The sequence below is a fragment of the Phaethon aethereus genome (assembly GCF_964289735.1).
Source record: "Phaethon aethereus genome assembly, chromosome: 1".
NCBI lineage: Eukaryota > Metazoa > Chordata > Aves > Phaethontiformes > Phaethontidae > Phaethon > Phaethon aethereus.
Genome location: NC_138575.1, coordinates 139,069,715 through 139,094,299, shown reverse-complemented (window position 1 = coordinate 139,094,299; position 24,585 = coordinate 139,069,715). Strand labels below are relative to the sequence as shown.

Genomic DNA, 24,585 nt, shown 5'->3' with positions numbered 1-24,585 from the left:
TATAAATTTTTAACGAAATATTGGCAACAATATACTTTGAATTGTTCTTTCCAGTCACCCGCTGAACCAAAGTAGCAACAGAAACATTTTTATCAGTGTTTTAAGCAATCCTGACAGATGCTGCATCTCTCCCAACCCTTGTTTTCCCAAGCAGCTTCTTGCTCCAGGCTTTCCTTGGCACTGCTGTCCCAAGGGCTTGGTGCAGATCCCCACACCTCCTCAGCTCTTCAGCGCAGCACACTGCTGTTAACTACAAAAAGCACAGGGGGAAGATAAAACAAATAGATGTCAGCACAGTTTATTTTGAAAGTCTTTTCCCTGTAAAGCATGTGTGCATGCTTACATTTCCTCCAAAACTGAAGTTTCCCAGCCTACCTCATTTCAGGAGCTACATCCACTTTTTGTTTGTCCAGCCGTACTAATATAAAGAGATGAGCTTTCAGAAGAAAACTGCCATCAGGATGGAGTTTTCAGATCCTTCAGCCTGGTATCTCAAAATACATGTTACTGGAGAGCTGGATACTGGATATGTTTAGAGGAAGTTCGGGCCATTTAAGCAAAGAGATTATTAAACCTCATGTTATACAACAGAAATTTGTTAATTGTTTCAGTTTGGAGGTAAACACCGAGCCATGCATACAAGGTATGTCAATTATCTGTCATTCGTGACACATGTCAGCTCAAAATATTTTGATTGTTTCAGTTAACAGTTTCCCAAATTAGAGTATGTCTCTGTAGGCAGGACTTAAACGGCTCCAGGCCAAATGCTTGCCAAGAACTATGTTTTCATATATTTCTTGTGTAGTATTTTAGGAAAATACAGTTAGGAAAGTCAAAAACTGAGCTGCGCATCTCATTGTCTTCAGCATGGTGTTCAGAAACTGAGCTGAGGAGGTTTCCTGGTCAATAATTCTTTTTATACAGTTTTCAGCACTGTTTCTCTTGCAGCTGTAGTTGTAGGACTTAGTTTAAAGTAGATCCTGGTACAGATGGGTTTTTTTTTTAGAGAGGATAACTGAAGTGCCTTTTGCCCCATGTACTGAGAGGGAAAAATTCCCTGAGCTCTTTCACTTCTTTTTTGGCTCCCCCACCCCTCCCACCCCCCAGTAGTTCATCTGCAGTTACAATAAGATGTTTGCACATTTAGTAGGAAAAAAAGACATGCATTTCTTGTAGAGCCTGTGTTAGGGCAAACTCAGGTTGATACACAACTCTACAAAATTAACATAGGCCTTGCTAATAAACCAGGAAGCAGGTATCTAAGATTAAGAGCTGCTTTGAATACCTCCATAAAGAACAAATTTATTGTGAAGAAGACCATCTCACCAGGCTTTTGGACTGTTGTCTGGGGCTATGCAAAGAGTGCGCTGTGATTAAGTGTTTGAAGTCAGTTTTTGGTGAGCTCAACAGCTCACGGTTTCAGACACACTGTCACCATATCAGGTTCAGAGGATTGAATTTCCTCTTGTATTTCTGCCTGCTCTGTCTGACACCGTGCTTGGTTGAAATGGGTTTTTTCTAGGATAGATGCATTTCACCTGCCGTAAACACTGCAAGACCTAAATCACTGTAGTGTGTGTAATGTCTTTGCTACACATAGTTACCTGTTGTGCTTACAACTGAGAATATTATACCGCAATTACTTTGAAATATGTGCATGAAGAAATGCAATGAGCGTAATTTCAGGAGACTGTTTTAGCTGCTGGAGCTCAGGGCCCTGGTGAGACTGTTAAATGAGCAGTCTAGAAGCAAACAAAATATTGCTTACCACATGAGAACTAAGAGAGTTACTTGTGGGGAATAATTTATTAATCAGATTTAGTCTCCTTTTCCACTTGCAATTTGTCTGCAAGCACTTGGTGGGTTTTTCCCCTCAGTTTCATTTACTGCTTTAAATGATTCTCTGATTTTCAGGGCATTCACAGCCATCTCATTACAGACAGCAATCTGTGATAGCCAAGAATTAGATTTGATTGGGCACATATGTCCGCTGGTCTCGTTTCTGCTCTCTGAGTGTCTCCCCTGTGACTGTATTTATGATGCAACTGTTCGTGTTTACCAGGTGAAAATGGAGCTTCTCTGGATATCCTCCGGTAGTCAGTTAAAAAGCTGTGTGTCTCCACAGGTTTATGCCCTACTGCTTGTTCCACCAAATATTGAAAAAAGGCCAGACCCCCCCACCTTCAGCTTTTTGCTCATCATACTTATGTGTAGTTTTACTATCAGCTTCAGCTGGGAAAAAGAAGTGTCACAATGTATCGTGGTGACAGAATACAAACCTGAGTCTGAGAGATCAAACGTAATCCCTTGCCTTGCCTTTCTCAACAGATTGTCAATTCTCCGAACTTGTAATGAGCAACCAGCGTTGCTGGCTTATTTATAAACTGATTAAATAGCTTTGGTGAAGCCTCATGTTCAGAGAATCTGCATTCAGCCCTCCAGAGTAAGTGATAGACTTAAAAAAACAGAACAAGAGCAGGGAATTTCAAGCTTTAGGTTAGGTGCAAACTGGCTGGACAACGTGAGGATATAATGTGAACCCAGAGAAAAAAAAATAGCTGAATAAATGAGCATACTTTTTAATAGTTTTCTTCTTCATTGTCCATATATATTCTCCTTTTTTTTGTTTCCCTGACTGATGGCTAAACAGCTGATAATTCCAACAGATCATTTCTTGATCGGAAAATACTGCTAAAATTCAGTGGGAATGTTTCAGCATTCCGTGTTGCAGTGAAAACCAGACCTAATTTTCTGATAGCACAGTTTCCTGGAAAGACTTGCTCCCTTGTCTTTGGATCCTTGGCATGCTGGAAAGGAGCTAGGATCCTAGAAGTAGTAGAAATTCCCTGCACCCAGGGACCCAACACAGCAGCTGCTATAACCTCCAGACACCCAAGCTCTTGAATCTCCAACTCTTTGAGTGGGCTACCTCAGAGATGCACGTGACAGGTTCCCAAAGTTACACATATCGCTACCTTGATGCTTGCTGTTTTGTGAAGAATATGAACCCATTAAAATAATTCCAAATTTCTTCTAATGAATGTACTCACTGCCTGATTTCTTTCTCAATCTCAGAGTTTTTCATGGAGTAGGAATTTCAGCCTCCAGAAATACGTTTTTTTAGTGTGTTAACACCAGATATCTGCTTGGCATCTGTGCTACCTCCTTCATTTCTGCATGCTATTACTATCTTAACTTATTTTGCATCCTTTTCCAACTGCTCCTCTTTTCAAAGGGATGTTGTTTTAGCATTACAGTAAGGCCATTCCCACGCTGGTACAGCACAAAGTAGTGTTTTGAGGGAATGTGTCAGTTAACCCCCTCCCTCTTTGACCACATCTGTGGTGGGACAAGACAACTTTAACGATTCTATGAATATAGCAACTATGACAACCCATTTGCCTTACACTGAGGTTTTGCAAGAGGAACGTCGTCTTTACCTTTCAGTGATATTTTTGGCAGATTGCAGGAAGCGAGCATGATCGTTCTCCTTCAGCGACTGTTCAGCCTGAGAGATGAGGGACGTTGAGCGCTCAATGCACTGTTTGCAGTTCGCAATCTGCTGAGCCAGTTTTCTCAGCCTCACCACCTTGAGTGGAAACATAAGAAAGCAGTCACATCTCGAAGGTCACAAATCATGATCACATTTGCACTTCCGAGGCAAAGCTGGAATGCAAAGGGGGAGTTAAGATGAATGGTTTCATTGACAAGAGCTTCTTTCACACCGGCTTGATGGTGAGCCCCATCTAGCCATGTAACATTTTTAATAAGGGGACAGGCACAGCCTTTCTGCCTCAGTATTTTCCACATGGAAAACAACAGGGGAGAGCCAAAACAAGCACACCTGGCCTTTTTTCCAACAGAAGAAACGTCATTTCCTGGTACTTTCTGCTTACATGATAACTAAGGGCTATTTAGATAACAGTTCCCCTGAAGTGATGAGGTCTGTGTTAAAGGCAGCTTATAGATTAACTACTTCTTTCATATTATTGAGGTGAGTTTCATAAAAAGTAATCTGAAAATTAAACTTGACAGAAAAAGGCTGTTCAATTCTACTAACAATATATGCCTGCCCTTTTCTTTATGTGCTTTCAGACAAACAGGGTGTTTTCTCGTTGGATATTTTTAACTAGACAAAAGCACAGTAGTGCTGGAGAGTTGATTATTATTACTGCAAACATATGTGCTGGAGATAAACACAGTAGATGTGACTGTAATCATTAGCTGAAAGGTTAGGGAGGGGCACAGTCAATCCTCCATTTAAAGACAATGTTGGCTAACAAAACTTCTAGTTCCTGAAAGGTCTGGGAGTCCTTCCCATTGTTATCACATCAGGATCATAGTTTGAATAGGAGTAAGAAATAGGAAGGAAATTAAATAATTCTGGAGTTTAGAAAGGCATTACGACCCAGTTACATGCAAAATGAGGAAATTAACAACCAAGTGGATTGGCAGAAATATCCAAATTTATAATCAAGATAACATTCCCAATCTCAGCATTTTGATAATGCAATCTCAGATTTTGAGAATGCTAATGATCTGATCAGCTTCTAGGATGAACTAACACCATAATGTTTTCTCTGGCTGCGCATTTGCAGCCAGAAATTTGAAATTACAATTTGGTCTACACCAGCCTAAACAGGGAAAGGTACATTGCAGTATTAAGTAGGTCACTCCTTTATTCACTTATTAATTAACAAAACAAACAATAAACTGAAATAAATGTTACCTTGTGAGCTTTTAGCAGTCAGAAGGCATGTCATGATTTGTGAGGTCTACATCTGAACTAGGTTTTTTGTTTCCTTGGTTCTTTTTTATATCTTCTTCCAGAAGACAACGGATGATAATCTTTAAAAGGAAGAGTCTTGTCTCACCCACTCCCCCCATTCCAATGGCAGGAATGATGTCTGCACTAAAATGATCTTAACTATTTGATACTTAATTATTTTTCCCCCGTTACATGCTCCGTGGGATTTTATAGGTTTCAGGTGATAGGCGAGATGAAGAGTGGAGCTGCACCACGTTGTCGCAGTCATAGCTAGAGCTTGATACCGAGGTGTTTCCAGCTCTGGAGCCATAACTAGAGTCCCACAGACAAATTTGCAGTGCCCTACCTTCCAGAAAGACTCTTAGCCACAGGCCCTCTTAAAAGAAGATACGTTGGGCAGAATTTCCTGTGGCTTTTCACATGGGTCTCTTGAACCCCTAAAATCTTTCAACATATGCAACATTTGGGGCAAAACATTCCAGATCTTTACTGGACCTCCATTGGTATCACTTCTGTTTGGACAAAGTAGAACAAAGAATGGGGATAGAGTCTGATATCAACTGTATTCAAATAAATTTGGAGTCAATTGTATTATAAATCTTCCATGCCCTAATGGACATTAGAATACATCTTTGCAAGCAATAGATTTTTTAAAAGCAACTCATGTATATAGCACAAATCCAAATGAATGGAAAGTTTTTTACTTCATTGGAAGCACAGCTGGTCTCATTACATAGAGAAACAGAGTTGAAACAATAATGCAGAAGGGCATCTTTTTCATTTTGAAGGGAATTATATTTTGTTAATAAGATGAGGAAATTCAAGTTCTGTCACACAATGTGCAGGACCTGCAGTTTCAAGCATGTTTAAGTCAGCCCTTGCCTACAGGATTTTTATTTCAAGTTAATTGGAATATCTTGACAGCCGCGTGAACCATTTAACCTGCTCTTGACTTTATTCCTTTCCTGAGCTTTTCCCACACAAGAAGAGTTTATACTTGACTTAGTTAGTTCAACAGTTAAAGAGTAAACACCATGTACCTAGAAAATAAGAATGTTAATTCAATGCTAATGTGCTTCTCAGTTAACAGGCAGCTAGCAAACTGCGTTGAAACTTGAATATCACAGATTTTTTCTGCTCAATGTATTTGCCACTAATAATGATTGTACCTCAGTAGTTAGAAATGCACACTTCATTTAATTTCCTGCATGTTTTTGAATTTTGTTTTTGTAAATAAGTTAGACTTCTTATTCTCAAGAATGACATTGATTGAAACAAATTCTTTATGTGATACTATTTTAGTAAATAATTAAAGTATCCAGGCTAAAATATTAATGTAGATAATTGCCAGCCACAATACCAAACGTTGTGACACTGTGAAAATGAAAACTTTGGAGGAAACAGTCAGACATATAACAGAGTGAAGGAATCATTAATTAGTCATCATTTTATTATCATTTACTGATGGTGACATTATTTCTGTGTTTATCCTTAAAAATCATAATCACATGTAGTGAGAGAAATGCCAGACGAACCGTTAAGGTCTATCATACTAATCAATATATTTCATTTGTCTTCACATGAAAGTAGCAGTAGCCCAGGACTACAGGACTACATAAGGACTTTTATAAATTTGTATTAATAGCACCTGAGGTGAAAAAGCCATAGCATGAGGAAGCAGTGTTGACCTACTTGTGATCTAAAGAAGAAAAGCTTTTACCTTTCCTTCCTTGATTTTGGTTCCAATTATTTGTCGTCTTTGCTGGATTATTTCAATGAGCTGGTCACATTCTTCCATTAGCTTGGTTTCTTGGCGGGATGCATTTACCTACAAAGCAAACAATTATGAATAGTAAAACCTTTCTTTGACATTTTCCTTTTCCTTTTTCTAATTTAGAGATTGTAATTTCTATAATGTTGGGTTTGGCATTTTTTGTTCCTTTCTCTGTATAAACTATGTGTTGTTTTGTTTTCCTTGTCTTGAATTTTGTGAAATACTGAAACAAGTCTGGATGTCTTGTTTGTAGGAAGTAGGACTTGCAAATAGATACTCATCATGTATTTCTAACTCAAGTGGGAAAAGCCTGGTCCTGTGAGTACTGAGTGATGTCAGTTATAGAGGACATCAGTGAGAAGTGAAGGCTCTTCAGGAGGTGTTTAACACACATCACAGTTTCAAGCTGTATATAGGACTGCAGCGAATACTAACGCACGTAAGGGCAGAGGCACTGGATCAGGCACTCCGCATAGTGCAATGTCTCTCACTGCTGCTAGTGCCAGCATCTGCTAGTAAAGCATCTTAGGAATAAGTCCCAAAGTGTATGATGATTCCCATTAATATTTTCTGGTCCTGCAACCATTTGCAGCTCAGAGTCTTCTTGAAGCAGACACAATTTCTGCATCATTACTAACACTCAGAAGAGTTATCTCCTCTGGATTTACGTAGTTTCTCCTTCATCCCCTGCAAACTTTAAGTATCCCCACCATCCTACAGCATGGAGCACCACAGCTTAACTCACAGCCAAGTGAACAACTGCCTCCTTTAGAGGGATTTGAACCCGTCTCTTTCCAGCCGCATTTAATGATCCCAAGTTCTTCTACTGGAAAGGACCGTGAACTACTGATACCTACCCACAATCTCCGTGCTGTTTGTGCTTTTATAGATGGATATTTTTTGTCCTCTAGCAGGACTGCTTTTCTACATTGAAGAGTCTTAAGTAAGTGACTCAGTTTTTCCTGAGTATGGTATATGGTATAGTATGAAAAATGTACCATACCTTCAATCATCCTTTTTTTTCTTTGAAACTCTGCCAGATTTATCATCTCCCTTTTTGATATGGGGAACAGAACTGTACTAAGTGCTTAAGATGCAAACAAATTATATATAGAGTCACACAGTGGCACAATATGTTCTCTACTTTGTCTTGATCACTTTCATAACGATTCCTAATGTTTGATTTGCTGAATTTAACACTTGAATATATTACTTATTATTTTCAGCATCCATATAGTGGTACCTGAAAGATTCAAATTACCAAAGATCCAAGCTACATTACCAAGTCATGTGTATTGACTGTCTTTATTATTATCACTTTGCCTCACCAATGAATCAAATAGAAAATAATAGCTGTGCTCATGTGGTTTTCTGCAGCATAAATATGAGCCAGTGAAACAGTTTTTAATGCAAAAAACCTCACAAAGAATATTGACTTCCTATGGAAAATGTTGACCTTTTCAAAAAATAAGAAAACCTAAACTAGAAAAGTTTTTGTTCTCATTTGAAAATGTTTTTTTTCTGGGGAAGACTGTGTTTTTCAGTGAAAGGTCAACATCCTGTATGACAAGAAAAACCTACTTCCCCACCAGCAGCAGTATGTATAGCTAACACGTATGGGTAAAGAGACAGAAAAAAAGGCAAAAAATTCTAATAGTATCTAGAATAAAGAAAAAATTAAAGGAGTGATTTCAGAGCCATGTTTCCATACACACTTTGCTAAAAGGATAAAGCAGCCTTCAGTCCTGGCCAACTGTACCTAGAGCCACATTACTTTTTCCATTGGGAGAGTAAGAGCTAGTGGTGAACAATGGGGAACAGTTCCAGGTGAGAAATGACTATATTTCTCCCCTTGGTTTATTTTTCAGGCCAATGAGCCACTTGATCTGCCTCAGCCTTCTTTTTGTTCTTCCAAGAATGTGTTTAAACATGCATTTACCTGTAAGCACACTATGGAGCTCATTAAGATTAAACAAATGCTTATATATCTAAATTTGGACCGAGGCCAATTTTACAAATAAACTTCTTATGTGAAATACATTGTGTCCCCCAAGCAAAGAGGGGACTTGTTTACAAAGGCCTGCTTTCATTAATGTTTTGGATTATTCTTCTCAAACCTTCATAAAAGTAAAGTTTGATTGCATATTTTACAGGTTGAATTATTAATTAAGATATCAGGATTATAAAGAGAAAATATATTTGTTCCTGGAAGGGGTCAGATGTTACTGAAAGTGCTGGGGAGATCTGCATGCAGTAAGTGAAGATGTAGAAAGTACTTCCACAGTGGTTTTAGGTGTCTATTAATCTCCTTGAGTCAGCTCTTTGCTCTGGCTGGCTTCCCACAATGGTCCATGAGAGACAGACCACGGAGCTGCTCACCCGAAGACTCTGGCAGCACCAGTGCCTCTCCACTGACTGCTCAGGAAACCTAGAAGAACTAGTCAATCAACACTGTCCCTCCTGTTCCCCTTCTTCTCGTCATTCCACCCTCCCAGCTACATCACACCCTCCTGTACTCTCACGCACCATATTTTCACAGAATCACAGAATCATTAAGGTTGGAAGAGACCTTTAAGATCATCAAGTCCAACCATCAACCCAACACCACCATGGCCACTAAACCATGTCCCAAAGTGCCACATCTACATGTTTTTTGAATGCTTCCAGTAATGGTCACTCCACCACCTCCCTAGGCAAGCCTGTTCCACTGCCTGACCACTCTCTCCATAAAGAAATTTTTCCTAATATCTAGTCTAAATAATAGCCTAATATCTAGGCATGAACTTCTGCAGAGTTGTTTTCAAGAAGTCGTCCAGTGCACCAGTTTCCCCAGCCCCAACTCCAGTTTCACCAGTGGACTGAAATTCCACCAAAGAGCAGGGAATCCCAACGGGCTCAGTCAGGGGCAACGATCACATCCACTGCACATGGGTACAATTCCTTCTGTGTTGACACTGAGGTCTGCTCACGCCAGAGCTGACTTTGGCACTTAATTACGGTAACACTTCACAGGATTTTTGAGTAGCTTCCACTCAAAGTGTTACTTCTATCACCACTTGCATCACAAATTCATTTTGTCAAGCAGATCTAATTAATCTTTGGGGTAACTGTCACGAAACACAGAGTTACAGGAAGGTTAAGCCAAGATTGTTTCATTTAATGCTTTGGTTGGTTTGAAAAATAAAGCATTAATTAAATCTTAACTTAAAAAGCTCTAGACTAAGAAAAACAAAATGCTTAGAAAAAAAATTTTGATTTCTTAACACACTGACTGCAGACTTTTCTTTTGCTTTGAAATCTGAAAAGTATACTCTTTTATAAACTTCATTTGAAGACATTTCCAACTTTATAGCTTGCACAAGCTTATTAACAGTGAAAAGAACATTCCAAAACAATTTGATATGTCTGAGCTTTGTATAAAAAAGACCCCAACATTTAATCTGGGGGCTTTTCTCAAGTTGAAATCTCCTTAATCAAATTTTCAGCCTACAAGGCCTCTGATTCAGTAATAACTTTATAATTGAGCACATGCCTGACTTTAAGTGCACCATATTAGCTGTGGCCCTAAAGGGACTATTTGTGAGATTAGCATTGAATATTATTTACTTGTATGTTTCTGAGGAGTCATATGTCAGACCAAAGAGCCCCAAAGAGCCACAGGCATGGAGCAGGCCTCCACTCCACAGGTGCTACAGAAACACCAGAATAAGGCTCTGCCTTCTGCTTGAGCCCTTTGATGAACAGCAACCTTGACAATAACTTCCAGCTGGGGCTGGCCAAAGAATGTGAGTTCTGTCTGGTGAAAATATTTGAGGTTTTACGTTTTACATTTTTCCACATTAAAAACAAGCCCGCTTTCCAAGGAGTTCATTAAAAGAGACTGAGCGCTGCATTAGAAAAGTCTAGAGACTGCATCGCTCCCTTTGGTTGTGGGAGGCTCTGAATCATGCGGAGAGCAGACTGAAATCTGGGCTTCCTCCACCCCAGATGAATGTTGACTCCATAATCTGAAATACCAATTTATACTGGACTTGGGGACACCTTTCTCCAGAAAATTTCACTGATGTCAATAGACTTAGTTTTGGCATCAACAAATTCCTTAAAATTCCATGTCCCGAACTACTTCAAACCTAAAGCTTTGTGTTTCACTGGTATAATTTTCATAAACTTCTCTTCCATGCCTCAAAACTGTTTTAAAACTGACTAGGAGGCCTTGTTGCAATTTAGCAAAAATTATGACATTTTCTACTACAAACAAGCACGCAAGCAAGCAAGTTCTGATTCTAGTCCTGCTGCTTTTGCGGGGAATTTAATTCTATTTCTGTAATATCCAAAGACCTCAGACAGTCTACTAAAAAAAAAATATTTCAAGGTTCTTTCCAGGTTTTCCAGACAGATGGGTAGGGACTGCTGGCCTTTGCCTCAGGGACTGGGCGTAGAAAAAAAAAGAAAAATGGGGTTTCCTCAGATGTCTGACAGGGAGCTGGAAACAACAAGCCCTCCTGACCCGAAGGGGAGAGCAGGCCAGCTGTTGCCATCTCCACAAGCTGAGATCTGCTTTGGAAAATGTTCTGCTCTCTGCAGAGTCTTCCTTGGCTTTCATCTTCAGAGAGCTGAGTTAAATTGCAGCTTAGGTCGTAAGAAAACGAATGCAGTGGTTTCAAAGTCCCCAGCAGATGTTTGGGAAATCACACAGTTATAACGTGCCGAGAGGTGCGAGGTTACAGGGGAGCTTCTATGGTTAATTCAAAGGCAAACAGAGTGTCAGATTCATACCCACAAAAACTTTCCCCACTACGATACTGCAATCAAAGGATTTTTTAGTGTCTCAGCAGAATTTTCCTTGCAGGAGCAAAACTCTCCCTCTGAGATTCCTTATGGGTGAGGCAATTTTGCCTGCAAGTGGAAATGCATGTGTCTTTTCGGCAAATAATCTCTAAATGACAAGCAAAATAAGAAACCCTGAGCTAGGGGTGGCCTGCTTTTTTAAGGCTACACTGTCTGGGATAAAGCCATCAAAACCAGAGTGATTTTTATTCACTTGTCCTCCACTGGTTATGCAAAATGGAAGAAAGTAGGTTGTAGAAGGACTCTGATCTTTGCAAAGTGAGGTATGAATTTGAGTTTCAGCTTTATTATTTAAAAATTGTCTCAATGCCTCAAAAAACAATTTCTTTGCAGTTGTGGGCATACAGGTAAAGAAGAGGTATCAGTTTTCTTTATGAGTTTGGGTTGATGGTTATAGAATTACTACATACTCAACAAATAGGCAAAAACCTCAGAAAAGCAAATTGCAATGATTCCACTTAACAACTGTAACATCTCTGCCACATATTTCACTCTAGATTTTGAGCCTGAATTCCTTCTTACACCAAACCCAGAAATGAGGAAAAAACAAAATCTAAAATGATGACATGGAATGGCCCGTATCTGTTTAGGAAAACTTTCTTCATTGTCATGTAGACGTGGAACACATTTGCTTGTGTTAGAGTCTCCAGATGAATTAAAGGATTTTACTCATCTAAAGAGAGAGGCCCATTTATTTTTTAATTACTCCATGTTGTAAAATAAATAACTTTTCTTCATAAAGTCACAATACATTAAAGTAATATTTTAACATCATCCATGTTTCATGTATTACATTTAACGGAAATACAAAGGGTAATGGTACATGCGCACTTATGAAAACATTTCTTCCCTTTCTTTTTATGGATGGCTAGGCTGAATGAGAGTCATGGATTCAAACTTCTTTCATTTCATATCCCTGTTTGATATCACGGGTTATTCAATTTAGTCTGCTGTAGAGCAAAAGCAAACTCTTTCAGACTTTATCTAGTCTAAGCATAAAACTGATTTTATCCATTGTGACAAACTGTGGCTTCGGAAATATGTGATATTAATCAGCTTGCCATCTGAATGGATCATCTACAAATCCTCTATTCTGAACTGGCACAAGAGAAAAAGGAATGGTCATCTCCCATTTCAAGTGTGCCAGAGGCTTTATTTTTGTTTGCATTCCACATCTATCTCTAACCAGGAGACCTGTGTTTAGAGACAGTCTCAGAGCAGGTTAAACAAAGGTCAGTGCAAAAATACAGCAACTTACTCTGGCTACCTAGGAATTTTGTGAATGAAGAATCAATTAGGCCAGGATAGCTAAACTGCTTTGGGTCAGGCTGATAAGACTATGTATCTGTCCCAATCTTGACTAAAAGTAAACTTTTTTAGAAGTTTGAAATACTCCTGTTACTTATTAAAGTACTATTTTAAATTTTTTGGCCCCACTGTGCTTTGAAGCACACTGTTGAGAAACTAACCAGCAAGAAACCTAGCAGTCCTCTAGTGACATTTACAATCTAAGCCCAAAACAAAACAAAGCCAAACCAGAAGTTTCATGGAAAACAAACAAATTGTTTTTACAAGGTTTCCATTAAAAAACAGAAAAAAATCTTAAACTCAGATCATCTGGAAAGTTCTCATAAAGAGCTGCTCCAGATACACTCACGGTGACCGCTGTACAGCCTATCGACTAGGCTTGCTTCAATGAACACAAATGCAACATCATGTTGGAACTACAGCTGAAATTTCTCAGGATAAGAAAGCATACCGGAGAAAAGACATTTATTGAGAGACAAACCACAGTTTCACAACGGGGTTAAACTGCTTTGGGATCATACTGCCAAAAAAGAAAATTTTCCTTCCACCTGCAAAAGCCGGCGTGGCCACCCAGGGAAATGGCTGGGCTGAGCTCACCTGGCTGACGCAGATGTCGCACAAACACATGGGAATCAGGTAGAGGAACCCGGTGGGGAGGGCTGAAGCAGAAGTGGGGAGACTTTGGGCAGCGCTAGGCCCTGAGATCAGATTAAACTGTGAAACTAACCCCTAAGAGGGATATTTTTTTTCAAGATGCAGTAAAAAGGCCATATTAATAATTTACTTTCAATCATTATTTTTGTCCTTTATGTTAGTCCTTTCTTTGAATCTAAATAATAAAAATATTTTTTGAATTTAACTATATTGACTTATTTATTGTTGGGGTTTTTTCTTCCTGATGACTTTAAGCCTTTGTTTCATGTTGAACAAAATATTCTACTCGGTGTGTTTCATCGAGGGTAGGGAAACAAAAACAATTAAATAATCCCTGAAATTCAAAATACTACCTGTCCTTTGATGAAGAAGAAGCCAGTGCCCTTGTAACCAACAGTTCAGTACTTAACACTCTCATCCAGCGTCTGGGGTCTTTAGCCTAGTGTTTAAAACACTCCCTAGAGGACCAATGCCTTTGGTCTTCTTGCTGCTTTAATTGCTGTTCAGCTATTTAAGTTAGGCATAAAAAGGAGGAACTCAGGAGTATTTTGTTCCCATAAAGGTAAATGTCTCAATGACAGAAGGTTCCAAAAAGTAACAACATTTTGACTGATAAGTTATGTTCTCTGATGGCAGGCACAAACTATTACCTGCTGCATTAGTTAACCAGTGACTAACAGTGAATTAAACCCCATTTTCTGGTCTAAGGACAAAGTTTTGCAGGAGTATCAGCCTGAGATGACTGTGAACACATACATGTGTACGGATGTAAGACAGAGGGAGAGATGGAACGAATGGGAACTGGCCGCCTTAACAGGCAATGGCAAGCACTGCTATTACTTTATATACAATCTGTGTGACCCCCACCATAAATATGACTCCAAGAGGTTTCAGAAGTTCCAAAAACAGTTGTAGGTGCAATAACATATTCTAGCACGTGCCTAATCTGTACATAAAGTGTATGCATAAGTGCTGCAGTTATATATATATATATATTTATATATATATATATAGGGACCAATCATACATTGAATTGGTAATTTGTGAAAGCAATAAAATAATTCTTTAGGCAAGAAATATTTGACTACTAGGCTAGGGCTTACTGGGCATGCAACTTCCTTGAATGAATATTTATTCTGAGGTATCCGTATTGCCATATACGCAGCATGTCGTGTTTATTCCTGAAGTTTCTCGTTTGTCTAATGCTATGTAAAATTAAGACTCTGACTAAAGCTCACCTGAGATTTTCGCTAAATGAAATCAAGTTTCATGAGAGTGGAATTAAATGTAGAACTAAAGTAATTCGAAATCAAAAGTAGATATTACCACATATTTCATCTGAACAATGTTAATAGAGAAAGTACTCTTGTACCCTCTCTCATTAGAAACTTGTCTTAGGAAACTAATGCGGCAAACTCCCTTAGGGTTTTCTGCACATCATGAAGTTTGCTAGTTAGTTGCTTACTGAGAGTAATAACTTCAAGTCCTGTTTTCCCGCCTATTTCACAAATCAAAAAAATGTCAGTTACTTCTAGCACTTATATATAGCAAATAAATTTAGCTGCTGAACAAGTATCTTAGCGAAACCAGAAGATACTGGAGCAGAGGAAAAAGCAGATATTAATGGACCTATGTTTCAAGTTATCTGCCCCACATATTCCACAGTGATAGTAAACACTTATTTAACTCATTTCCCCTTTCCTACTATCTAAAAAACCCCACTGAAGTAGATTCCCAATTCCAAACTACTTGTGGTCAGCTTTGTTTGACTACAAAGGCCATTTGCTGCAGTTCAGACACCAGGATTTACATACAGGCTTTCCACCTGAATTTTCCTTATGGGAACTTCTCAGTTTACTTGGGCTTTGATTGAAATGGTCCCAAATCTCAAGAAGAAGCGAGTGCCATGAAGCTTAGTGGAAACAGAGTACCCACTGTTTTTTATTGTCACCAACAAAGCCTCTTTATTGTTTGACTGTCCTGGGGGAATCACTCTGACAGCTGAGTTTTGAATTTGCTGTCCCTCAAATAACAGAAATACTACAGGTATCTTATATAAAACTGATTAAGGCATTTTGCTGCAAAATCTGAAGAAGCTGTCTTGCAGTTGAAGTCTGACCAGAGTTTTAAATTTTCACTACTTATAATTTTCACATCTGGCTCATTTCTTTTTGATCAGGCAGACACAAAAAGGCAACAGCAGGATTTTTCAGGTGTTACCATCTTCTCTTCATCACTTTTGCACTACTGTTGTCACACTGATTTAAAATGCATCTGATATGTGTGAGTGTTCGGTATCTGTGCCAGTGGAATAAGTGATCTTTCAATACACTACTTTTTTTTCAGATGATTATATAACACGGCTATAAAAAACACCCTTTGACACACATAAAAACAATTTTTGACTGGGAACTTTATGCCGAGATTTAGCCTGCAGCAGAGCTTTAGAAGTGAGCTAGAAACCGGGCATTTCCACTACAAACAGAGAGCAAAGCACGCGGCAGTTTGAGGGTTACACAGTTGGAGGAAAATGCCTTCCCTTCCTTATACAACCAAAAATGATTTTGCAGTGGTGTCCAGAATTTGCTTCCTATGACGTCTGGTGATTTGAAAACAAAACAAAACAAACAGAAAGCCTGAGATACAGATGTTACAAAACTGTCTACAAGCAAAACCTATTTCCTTTCCCCTCCCCCGCTAGATAATTGCTCCAATTTTTCCTCCAGCTGAGTTCAGATTATGTTTCTGCCTGACAAATGAGAGAAGCTTCATGGTATTGACTATAGAACAGACGTTTAATCATCTATTTCCTAGAAGGGATTTGAAAAAAAGTCCAGGAACAAAACTCAAATTGCTTAGAAAAAAGTAACTGGCCAAAGAGGCTCATGCTCAAATTTATGCCTTATGCCAATTAACGTCACGATCTAAAAGACATTCGCAGAAGCCTCACACATCCACAGAAGCAACGTGCCCCGGAAACTACGGCCAAGAAGCAAATTCGCACTTTGTCAGCCAGAGAAACCTGTGACGCTAAAAGCGAGGGGACAACCTAAGCGCCGACAGCATTAAATCCTTCCCTGCCGTATCCTAGGCCTGTCAGACCCATTTTTAAAACAATGCTTTCGGGAGATGTGTCCAAGTCTCCCACAGAAATCTTCAGACACTCACCTGAGCGGTTTGCCTGGCACGTTTGTTTGCAAGCGAATGACTGCAGCCTCGTTTCACCCAGCGGGACTGGATCCAGCTGGAGCCTCTTCTCCCTCAGCTGAGACAGAGGTCTTGTACCTGGACTGGTAACTTATGCCAAAGCATAAATATTTACATTGCCTCCTTTTCCCTCAAGGATCTTCCCTTTACAATAGCTCCAGAACTGAGTAGCTGCTTTCCTGACACGCACAGATGTTTCTATGGACTTTTAAGAGCCACCCGCTGATTTAGCCGCCACCCGAGAGGGCTCTCTTGTTGGGTGAATATCCACAGAATTTAAAGATAAAATTCTCCAGGATGGTTGTTAATGCTTGTGAAAAAGTTTTCTACAGATACTATATGAGATGCGTGAACGCTGTGAACTAGGACTACAAATACACACATTTCAGATTAGTAGCCACTTCTATACCATTTTCTCAGTTTGTGGAGAAAATGATATTTTACCCTACGAATCAGTTTCTCATTTGACGCGGCCAAGCGCGGTGTCCCTGGGGAGGCAGCCACAGCCGCCTTCCCTAAGCGGAGCGAGGAGCAGAGCCGGATCACCGGGGCCAGCCCAGCGAGCGGCCCCGAGCGAGGGATGCTCTGCGGAATGCAGCCTGGCCAAAGGCATGAGGTTGTAGACCTGCCACCATCTCCAAGGAAGGAAAACAAATTTTTCCTGATTAACAGCCTTCGGGGTTTCTGCAAAACCAAGAAATGAGAGATGAGATTACAGAGAACGAGAGAGCAGAAAGATGGAAAAATGAGTGTAAAACAAAAAACATGTTAGGGATGTGTCTGGAAGATGAGTAAAACCGGTGTGCCAGGGTGCTCCTAACAAAACAGATTTCAGACAGAAAAGAGCATCACAGTCTGAAGGTTTCACTTTTCAGGGTGTGAAAGTGACTTCACACTTCAGGGTCTGAAGTTGTCACTTTTCAGGTTCCTATTGAGAAAATGGGATTTTTAAAATTAAGCATTACCATAAACTTATTAGCACAGATTATACTTTCATATGAGGCACGAAGTCAGTAATTCAGATACTATAACATGCTTAATAATATCTCTGCTGTACTTAAAGCAGCAAAGAATACAAGTTTGGCTTGATTTATTCACAAAAGTTTTCCTGCTGATATGCCCAGAACCACCCACGGGAATGCAAGGCTGGAAGTGGACTTCTCGAGTCTCTCAAGATCAGATTCCCCATCAAGATAAATCGTGACACAAATTGATAAATCCCGTCTAAAAATAGGCAAGATTTATGCCTCCGTTGCTGTGATGAAAGGCAGCCCCAGATCCTCCCTCCCCAGTGGCTGGAAGGCGTCCAGCTTCCCGAGAGCGAACATCCCCGACCAGCCCAGGCCTGCTCATGCGAGCGAAAAGTGAAAACAACTCTCTTTCATAAGGGAATAAACATTAGCTTTAAAACACAGAGAGACTGGGATTTGCCCTTTGCTGTCGATGAAGTCACCGTCGCCTGATGGGAAGGACGTGCGGGGAGACGATTCATCTGCAGCGAAGCTGGGTGCTGGGAAGCCACGAACCGCTCGCTTGGTTGGAGAACCAGTGGCTCTGTGACAGCGCTTGGTTTGGCTGCTGAGGGTTCATTTATTCAAAAGACACAGAACCTGTTTGTTGTTCACTTTCGGAAACATCAGCTTCTGATCCATATCAAAAGCCCAAAAAAGAGACATTCATTTTTCGTTTTTCATGTAATACTGAATTTTTCGGTTTCCAACAGGACAAGGGCTTTAAAAATGTTAATTTCTACGAATAAATGTTAATTAGCTGTCCTGGTTTCAGCCTAACTTTTTTTGAAGTTTATATACACCTCAATAAAAGCTTGGTTACTTTAACAAAAGGAATAATAATTTCCCTTCCTTCCTTATCTTTCAAAATTCAAATTATGTGTGAAACCCAAAGTTTCTTTTCTTTCCTTTCTTTCCAACTGGTTTTAAACACCCCAAAATTTAAATCAGCATTAAAATAACATTATTAAAGTGATTTAAAATTAGTTAAGGAAGATCTAGGTATGTAACAGCAGTTTTCACGGTGCACCACCTATATTTTTATGTGCTTACAAATTGTATACAATATATTATACATCATAATCTGTAATATATTGTATCAAAAAATGAGAAAGAGAACATTTCCTATAAAATTGACTACCTGTTTTAACCTTTGAGTGAGTTCATACGGCAACAGTAATACAGTCATTGGAAACTTCAGCTTTTCTTTTCTCAATATTTTGTAATTTTGAATTTGTAACATTAATGTTACAACCAATATACTGTTTGCTTCCTTCGGGTTTCTGGCTTGGGGTGAATTTCTGTTGTGAAGAAGTACAAAGAGAGCATACCGACTTTTCAAAAACCTATCTAAGCCTCAGCTGCTCTATTGTTGGAGATATTCACATCGTATCTGAAGTTGTCACAGATTTCTGAGAAACAGAGATAGCTTTAAAGTTTACTTCCACATCCCCACTTGCCCAATTTCCAGTGTGGCCTAGGTCCAGGGTTTTGTTTGAAGCTCATTTCTTAATATTTAGCTAATTTAAATGCTAATTAGACTAATTTGTTGAATAAAACGTGGTAGGAATTCATTAACAACTTTGCTGCTATTGCTTTATGTCTACAGAGAAATTTTCTAAAACAGGACTCCAGGGACAGTAGCGCATCTGTTACCAGTTGAACAAGTTGGATTTTTTGTAATATTAAACCTTAGAATCGGTAACATATGCAGAATTTTTCATTTGCATCATCATCATCATCATCAATCCAAGGAGATGGAGGGATGATTTTAAATTTTCCAGATCTAGCCCATGTTGGACATAGGCCACTGATGAAGAAGAGGCCTTATGCTGTCCTGGGCCCATCTGCTTCAAGGGTTTTGCTCCGAGTTTCACACAGAGAGGAAGAAAACGTGCCTTGGGTCTGTCTCTCATTGCCTCCTGCGGTCGTTCTGCCCGACGTTACTGCTGCCGACCTAACGGGCTCGAACCGCTCACCTCAAGCCTGGTGTGTGGACAGGCCGTCGTGGTTTTGCTGAGCCCCGTGCAGTCAGCGAGGCTCCACAGAGGTGGAGCCAACGGAAAAACGGATGAGATGATCCCTTTGGAAGAACAGTTTGGGGGTTTTATGTTTTGTTTTGGGGTGGTTTTTTTGGTTTCGCTTTTGTTTTGTTCGGGTTTTTTTTCTTTCTTTCCTTTTTCCTGCAGCGTGTGCCATTGCCACAGTCAACAAGGCACTTAAGCAGATGCCGAATTTTCAAGATGTCACTTTGAATCTATTCACAAATGAAAGTTGCTCTTGGGCTTAATTAGGTTGGCTGAACTTTAGTCTGAAAAAGACAGAAAACAAGAAGCCCTATGGAGAACTTCCATGGGACTTTATACGGAAGAAAAAGAGGCTTCTCTAAAAAGAGAGTGCCTTTCTGCAGAGCCAGCAGACGGCTGCGTTACGGCAGCGTATGTCACAGCTAACTTTCTCCTAAATCATATCTGTGTTTCAGAAGCTCTGGGATAAGGCCACCTTCCTCACTCAAATTCCCCAGGGCTATTCCCCGGCTAACAAAGGTGAAGAAACCTGGCTTCCTTTCACATGTGTACAGGACCACACTCCAAGTGGAATACCTTTTCTGCACACTGTTATTATTTAATGTTGCCTGCCTGCTAGGAACATACAGCGTGCCCTTCGCTGAATAAACGAGGCTGCTGCAGGGATTGCAATGCAGTCAGAAGGGAAAGGCTCCTATGCAGAAGCCCGTCAATAGACAGCACTTTAATGCAAACCAAACCCCAACCATTTTTCACAGGGAAAATAAATTTTAGCTGCTAATCGGACTAGTAATCAGCTGTTCAACTGAAAATACCTGTTCTCTGTGATTGAGGACTGAAGCTTGTTGCGCTCTAAATCAGCAGGATTTATGTTGTGCCAGCTCCCCTGATTCCTCCCCCATTAACTTCCCCATGTCGTCTCAAACTGAGTTTCTAACTTACAAACACTGATAACACTGCAATTGATGAACTTGGTGTCTCTCAATCAATCCAGTATATCTGCCAACAAGCATGTGCACCTCACGATGCTGAGCCTTTCCTAGTCTCCGAGTGTTTCACAGCCGCAATTTACCCGGAGGAGGGGCGAAAACGTTTTCTACCATCTGATGTGTCAGCTGGGACTCATGGCTGAGACTGACAACAGGGAAAGCACTGCTGATAAAGTTTTGATGCCATGGGGATATTTGTGTAATATTTACTGTCAGAGAGCATTAACTCATGTTGTCTTTTGCAAGTCTTTTATGATATGAAAGCTTTTTGTTCATAGTCATTTTTTCTTTGTTGACCTGAATGTACTATAAGGAACTGAAAAAGTCTTAGGGAGTGGCAAAAAGTAAAAAGAAAAGTTTTGCTAAAAAAGAGTCCACTTTGGACTCTGGTCTCTTCCTGTCTTAGCTCCCACGGCTGAATTGGTCTGATTTTTTTAATTTGCATGTAGAGCAGAAGCCCTCATGAGGCCATCTAAAAAATCCCTCAGATTTTGGGGAAATATGGATTCAGGTACCTCCCTGCTCAAAATTTTCTGTGATACTCAAAGAGTAATATGCAACTAAGGCAACTCAAACGCCTGTAAGCATCTTTCTTCTTCTGAAGAGAAATATATTTCATGTATGACTTTTGAGTTCACATATGTATTTAGATACTTAATTCTGACGGAAAAACACAATTGGCAGCCAATAGAAACCTAATTATTATTGTGGATGTGGGCGTTACTATTTCTTTGCCTTAGTTTTCCACCTGTAAATATTATTCTACCTCACAAAGGATGCAAAGACATAAGCATGTTACATATAGTGAGTGATGTGCTCAAGTATAGCAGTGGTAGGGGCCATGCAAACATATCATAACTTAAAAGGGGATGAAAGTAATGCAAAGGAGGTCATCTGTATTCAGAATACCATTTATCAGTTCAAAAGCTCCAAATCAGTTTACCACAATTTTAATTTAGTTCTGCATTTGCTTTTTGTTTCTTTTTTTTCTTTTCTTTTGTTTAAGCTTTTGTTCCTGAATGAAGTGAATGTAATTAAGCTTACAAGTATTTCAAATGAAGGACAGTACTCACTTCTACATGTTGACAGGTCTGAATGAGTTTCGCCAAAAGTGTTTCCAGTTCAGTATTCCTCTTAATAAGGTTGGTGAGGTTACTCTCCAAATTTTGCTGTCAGAAAGAAAGAACATATTAGCATTTTGATGAATTTAATGTTTAAGTGAACAGTTGAAAAATGGATATATTTTCAGGATCTGAATTTTGTGATTAGACAGGTTATGAACATAAGACTTTCATTTTGGTGTGCACCGTTAGACGTTTTGTTTATGCATCAAGTATTGCAAGACAAAAAAGCAGAAAAGTTCTTGATAAGAGCAAGTTCTAGAAAACAGATTTATAAGGACCTACTAAAAACCAGATTAAGCAATTAGTTTTGGTCAGGGGATGGGGAGGAGTAAGGAGAACAGGAGGGGGGCTAAAAACATTTCACCAAAAGTGGTTTATTTTGGCTGAGAACACTTTTTGATTCCTTATTTCCTGCTCTCAGTCTAACATCTGAATTTAAAAGCCTGCTGCTAACTGAGGTCTCTCTGGGCATGTACTTGTAAGGACCCAGTCGACGGGTCAGCACTTTCTTCTTGGCATCCGCAGTGCTGAGGGCGTTGATCTAATTGATTTAATTCCCTAGTTCAGTAGAATTACACTTTGAACAAATAATTCTAAAGAAAAACATCCTTTGTACACATAAGAATGAAATATCTACTCACAGACCGTGCCCTCACTAATTGTTCTTAAGAGAGAGCTTGTGGCTTGTGCCTGTGTTTATCAACTGGTTATGGCTGCAATAACTATCTGCAACAGTGGGAGCTCGGCGTGCTTTCCAGCTTCCAGGTCGGAGGCCGCATCCTGGCCGGTGTGCAACTGCAGGTGAGGTGGACTGAGATCTATGAAACAAATGTTTCAGCCTCCCTTCTCCCACAGGAAGGATATCCAAGGAGGTCTGCGTGGCTGTGACCCACTCGCTCCCCGGTCTGGCTGCCCTGGGACCAGGACCCTGCCGTGAACCGTGGAACTTGCAGCTACCAGCTCCTCGCTTTGGACTGTGCATTCCATGATAGCTGCTGTTTTACGTGAAATTCCATCTCCTGGAAGCACATGGGCATGAAAATGTCTTTTTTTTTTTTTTTTTTCCTCCCATAAAATACAAAGTTTCCACAGAGATAACAAAACCCCGCAAATATAACTTGAGTACACAAAGAGGAAGGAAAAAAAGAAGCAAGCCATTAAAAGGAGCCCTGATTGTAAACACTCATTAATTTCAGTAACTTCACGGGCTTACATTTAATTTTGAAAATCCTGGGGACTGCTGGTATGACAAGTTGTTCCTCATAGCTATTCACCTATTTAAGTGCCTGAGACTAGTCTCTTGCTTGGTATTCCTGCCAGGCTGGCAGTCCCTGCCTTTTAATTGCACTTCGTCCTCCGAGCGGTCCCCAGTACCTAGGAAGTACCAGACAAGAGGACCAGAACTGGGCCCCGTGCTTCCCTCCCAACAAGGGCTGCACTGTCTCTTGCAGAGGTCTCATTAATTCCATCCTCGTCTTTTATCGACGGCATTCTTTTCTTCACACTACTACTTTTCCCCCTGATGTATCTGTCCAGTCTCTCAAGTCCCTTCAGCTACCATTACCTCACCTGACTTCCCTCACCCACTCCCCCCGCCCTCACCACCTCCCGGCACGCATTTCGCATGCGTATGTGATTCCCGGTGCTGTTACTCCCTGCCTATTTCACGCTGGTTTAAAACGCTTTGCTCCTTGCCCTCCCTTTCGGCAGCCGCACCGTCTCCTTACTCCTTGTTGCATACGGCTACGAACGCGTGAAGCTGGCGGTATTTCATTGCTGAACCGTACGTACGTCGGCATTTACCCGGGCTGATGCCGTAAATGCCAGAGTAGCAGTCAGTCCTGTTCCCTTAAAGACAGCACAGGGTTTTGATGGCTTTACGCGTATAACCCTTCCGAGAAGCGTGATGGGTGTTTGAAAGTACGTAATTTCGGCATTTTCTTCCCAGCACAGCCATGCGTATCGTGTATCACAAGCTCTGGCTGTAAAAATACCTTCTACACTGCATTTATTTTATAGCCCATTAAAACAAAGAGTAACAAGAACGGGCATTCTTTACTGAACGGTTTGAGCCGTATCTTTTATTTCCCTAAGCTCTACTGTGAACAATCATTTAATTGCAAAGGCATGTTTGCTGTGCTGTTAGATGTGCCTTTGTAGAGCTGCGACTCAGATGCAAAGTCAAAATACCATATATAGTTACAGTATCAGATAACCTTTGTCTTTAAAAAACAGTTTGTTAAGGCGGACCAAATGTGTAAATACTCTTGAAATGATATTTATGTGCCTCCTTATTGACCTTATATTAATTTGTGCATGTTCTAATATTTTATACCAAAAGATTTAAAATGAAAAATGTATATTGTGGATTGAGATTGCCTAATTTCAAATGTACTACTGGACATGATAAATGCTGTCAGGACCTACACATACTATGAAGAAAAAATGTTCTTAAAGCTGTTATGGAACACCGCAGTGATTTTAAATAACCTGAAAGTGTCTTCAGCTGAGGCCATTAATACATGAAGAGTAAGTATTTTTCTCTGAAACAGAAATTTATTTACCTATAAATTATATACAGATTATTATATCCAGGGTATTTTCAAATCCTGGATAAAGAACAAAATTTTAGAAAAAGCTCGCTATCAGGTAAATATAAACATAAATCTATATACATTATTATGGTTTCACATAGGTCTCTTGATGTCCTCTGCATTTCCCAGTTGTCAAAATGGAGGATAATTACTAATCAAGTGAGCTGCCTCACAAAAATTAGAGTTAAGGCGTTCCTGTGCCGTAGCTCCTTGAACTGTGTCATTATCCGGCTGGAAAGTCTGGAATTTAGTTTCCTTGCAGTTAGGTATGCAAGAGATTGG

At 39.9% G+C, this 24,585-nt stretch overlaps 1 protein-coding gene across 2 annotated transcripts in view; it reads right to left on the bottom strand.

Moving 5' to 3' along the window:
* MID1 (midline 1) overlaps positions 1-24,585 on the bottom strand; it is a gene marked incomplete at both ends in the record, with an annotated part of 100,730 nt that overhangs the window by 23,544 nt on the left and 52,601 nt on the right. For both annotated transcript variants that reach the window (XM_082001855.1, XM_082001856.1), the window contains 3 exons: positions 3,441-3,589; positions 6,489-6,596; positions 21,659-21,754. In XM_082001855.1, the coding sequence (XP_081857981.1) occupies positions 3,441-3,589; positions 6,489-6,596; positions 21,659-21,754 (353 nt within the window). The remainder of the gene's footprint in view (positions 1-3,440; positions 3,590-6,488; positions 6,597-21,658; positions 21,755-24,585) is intronic.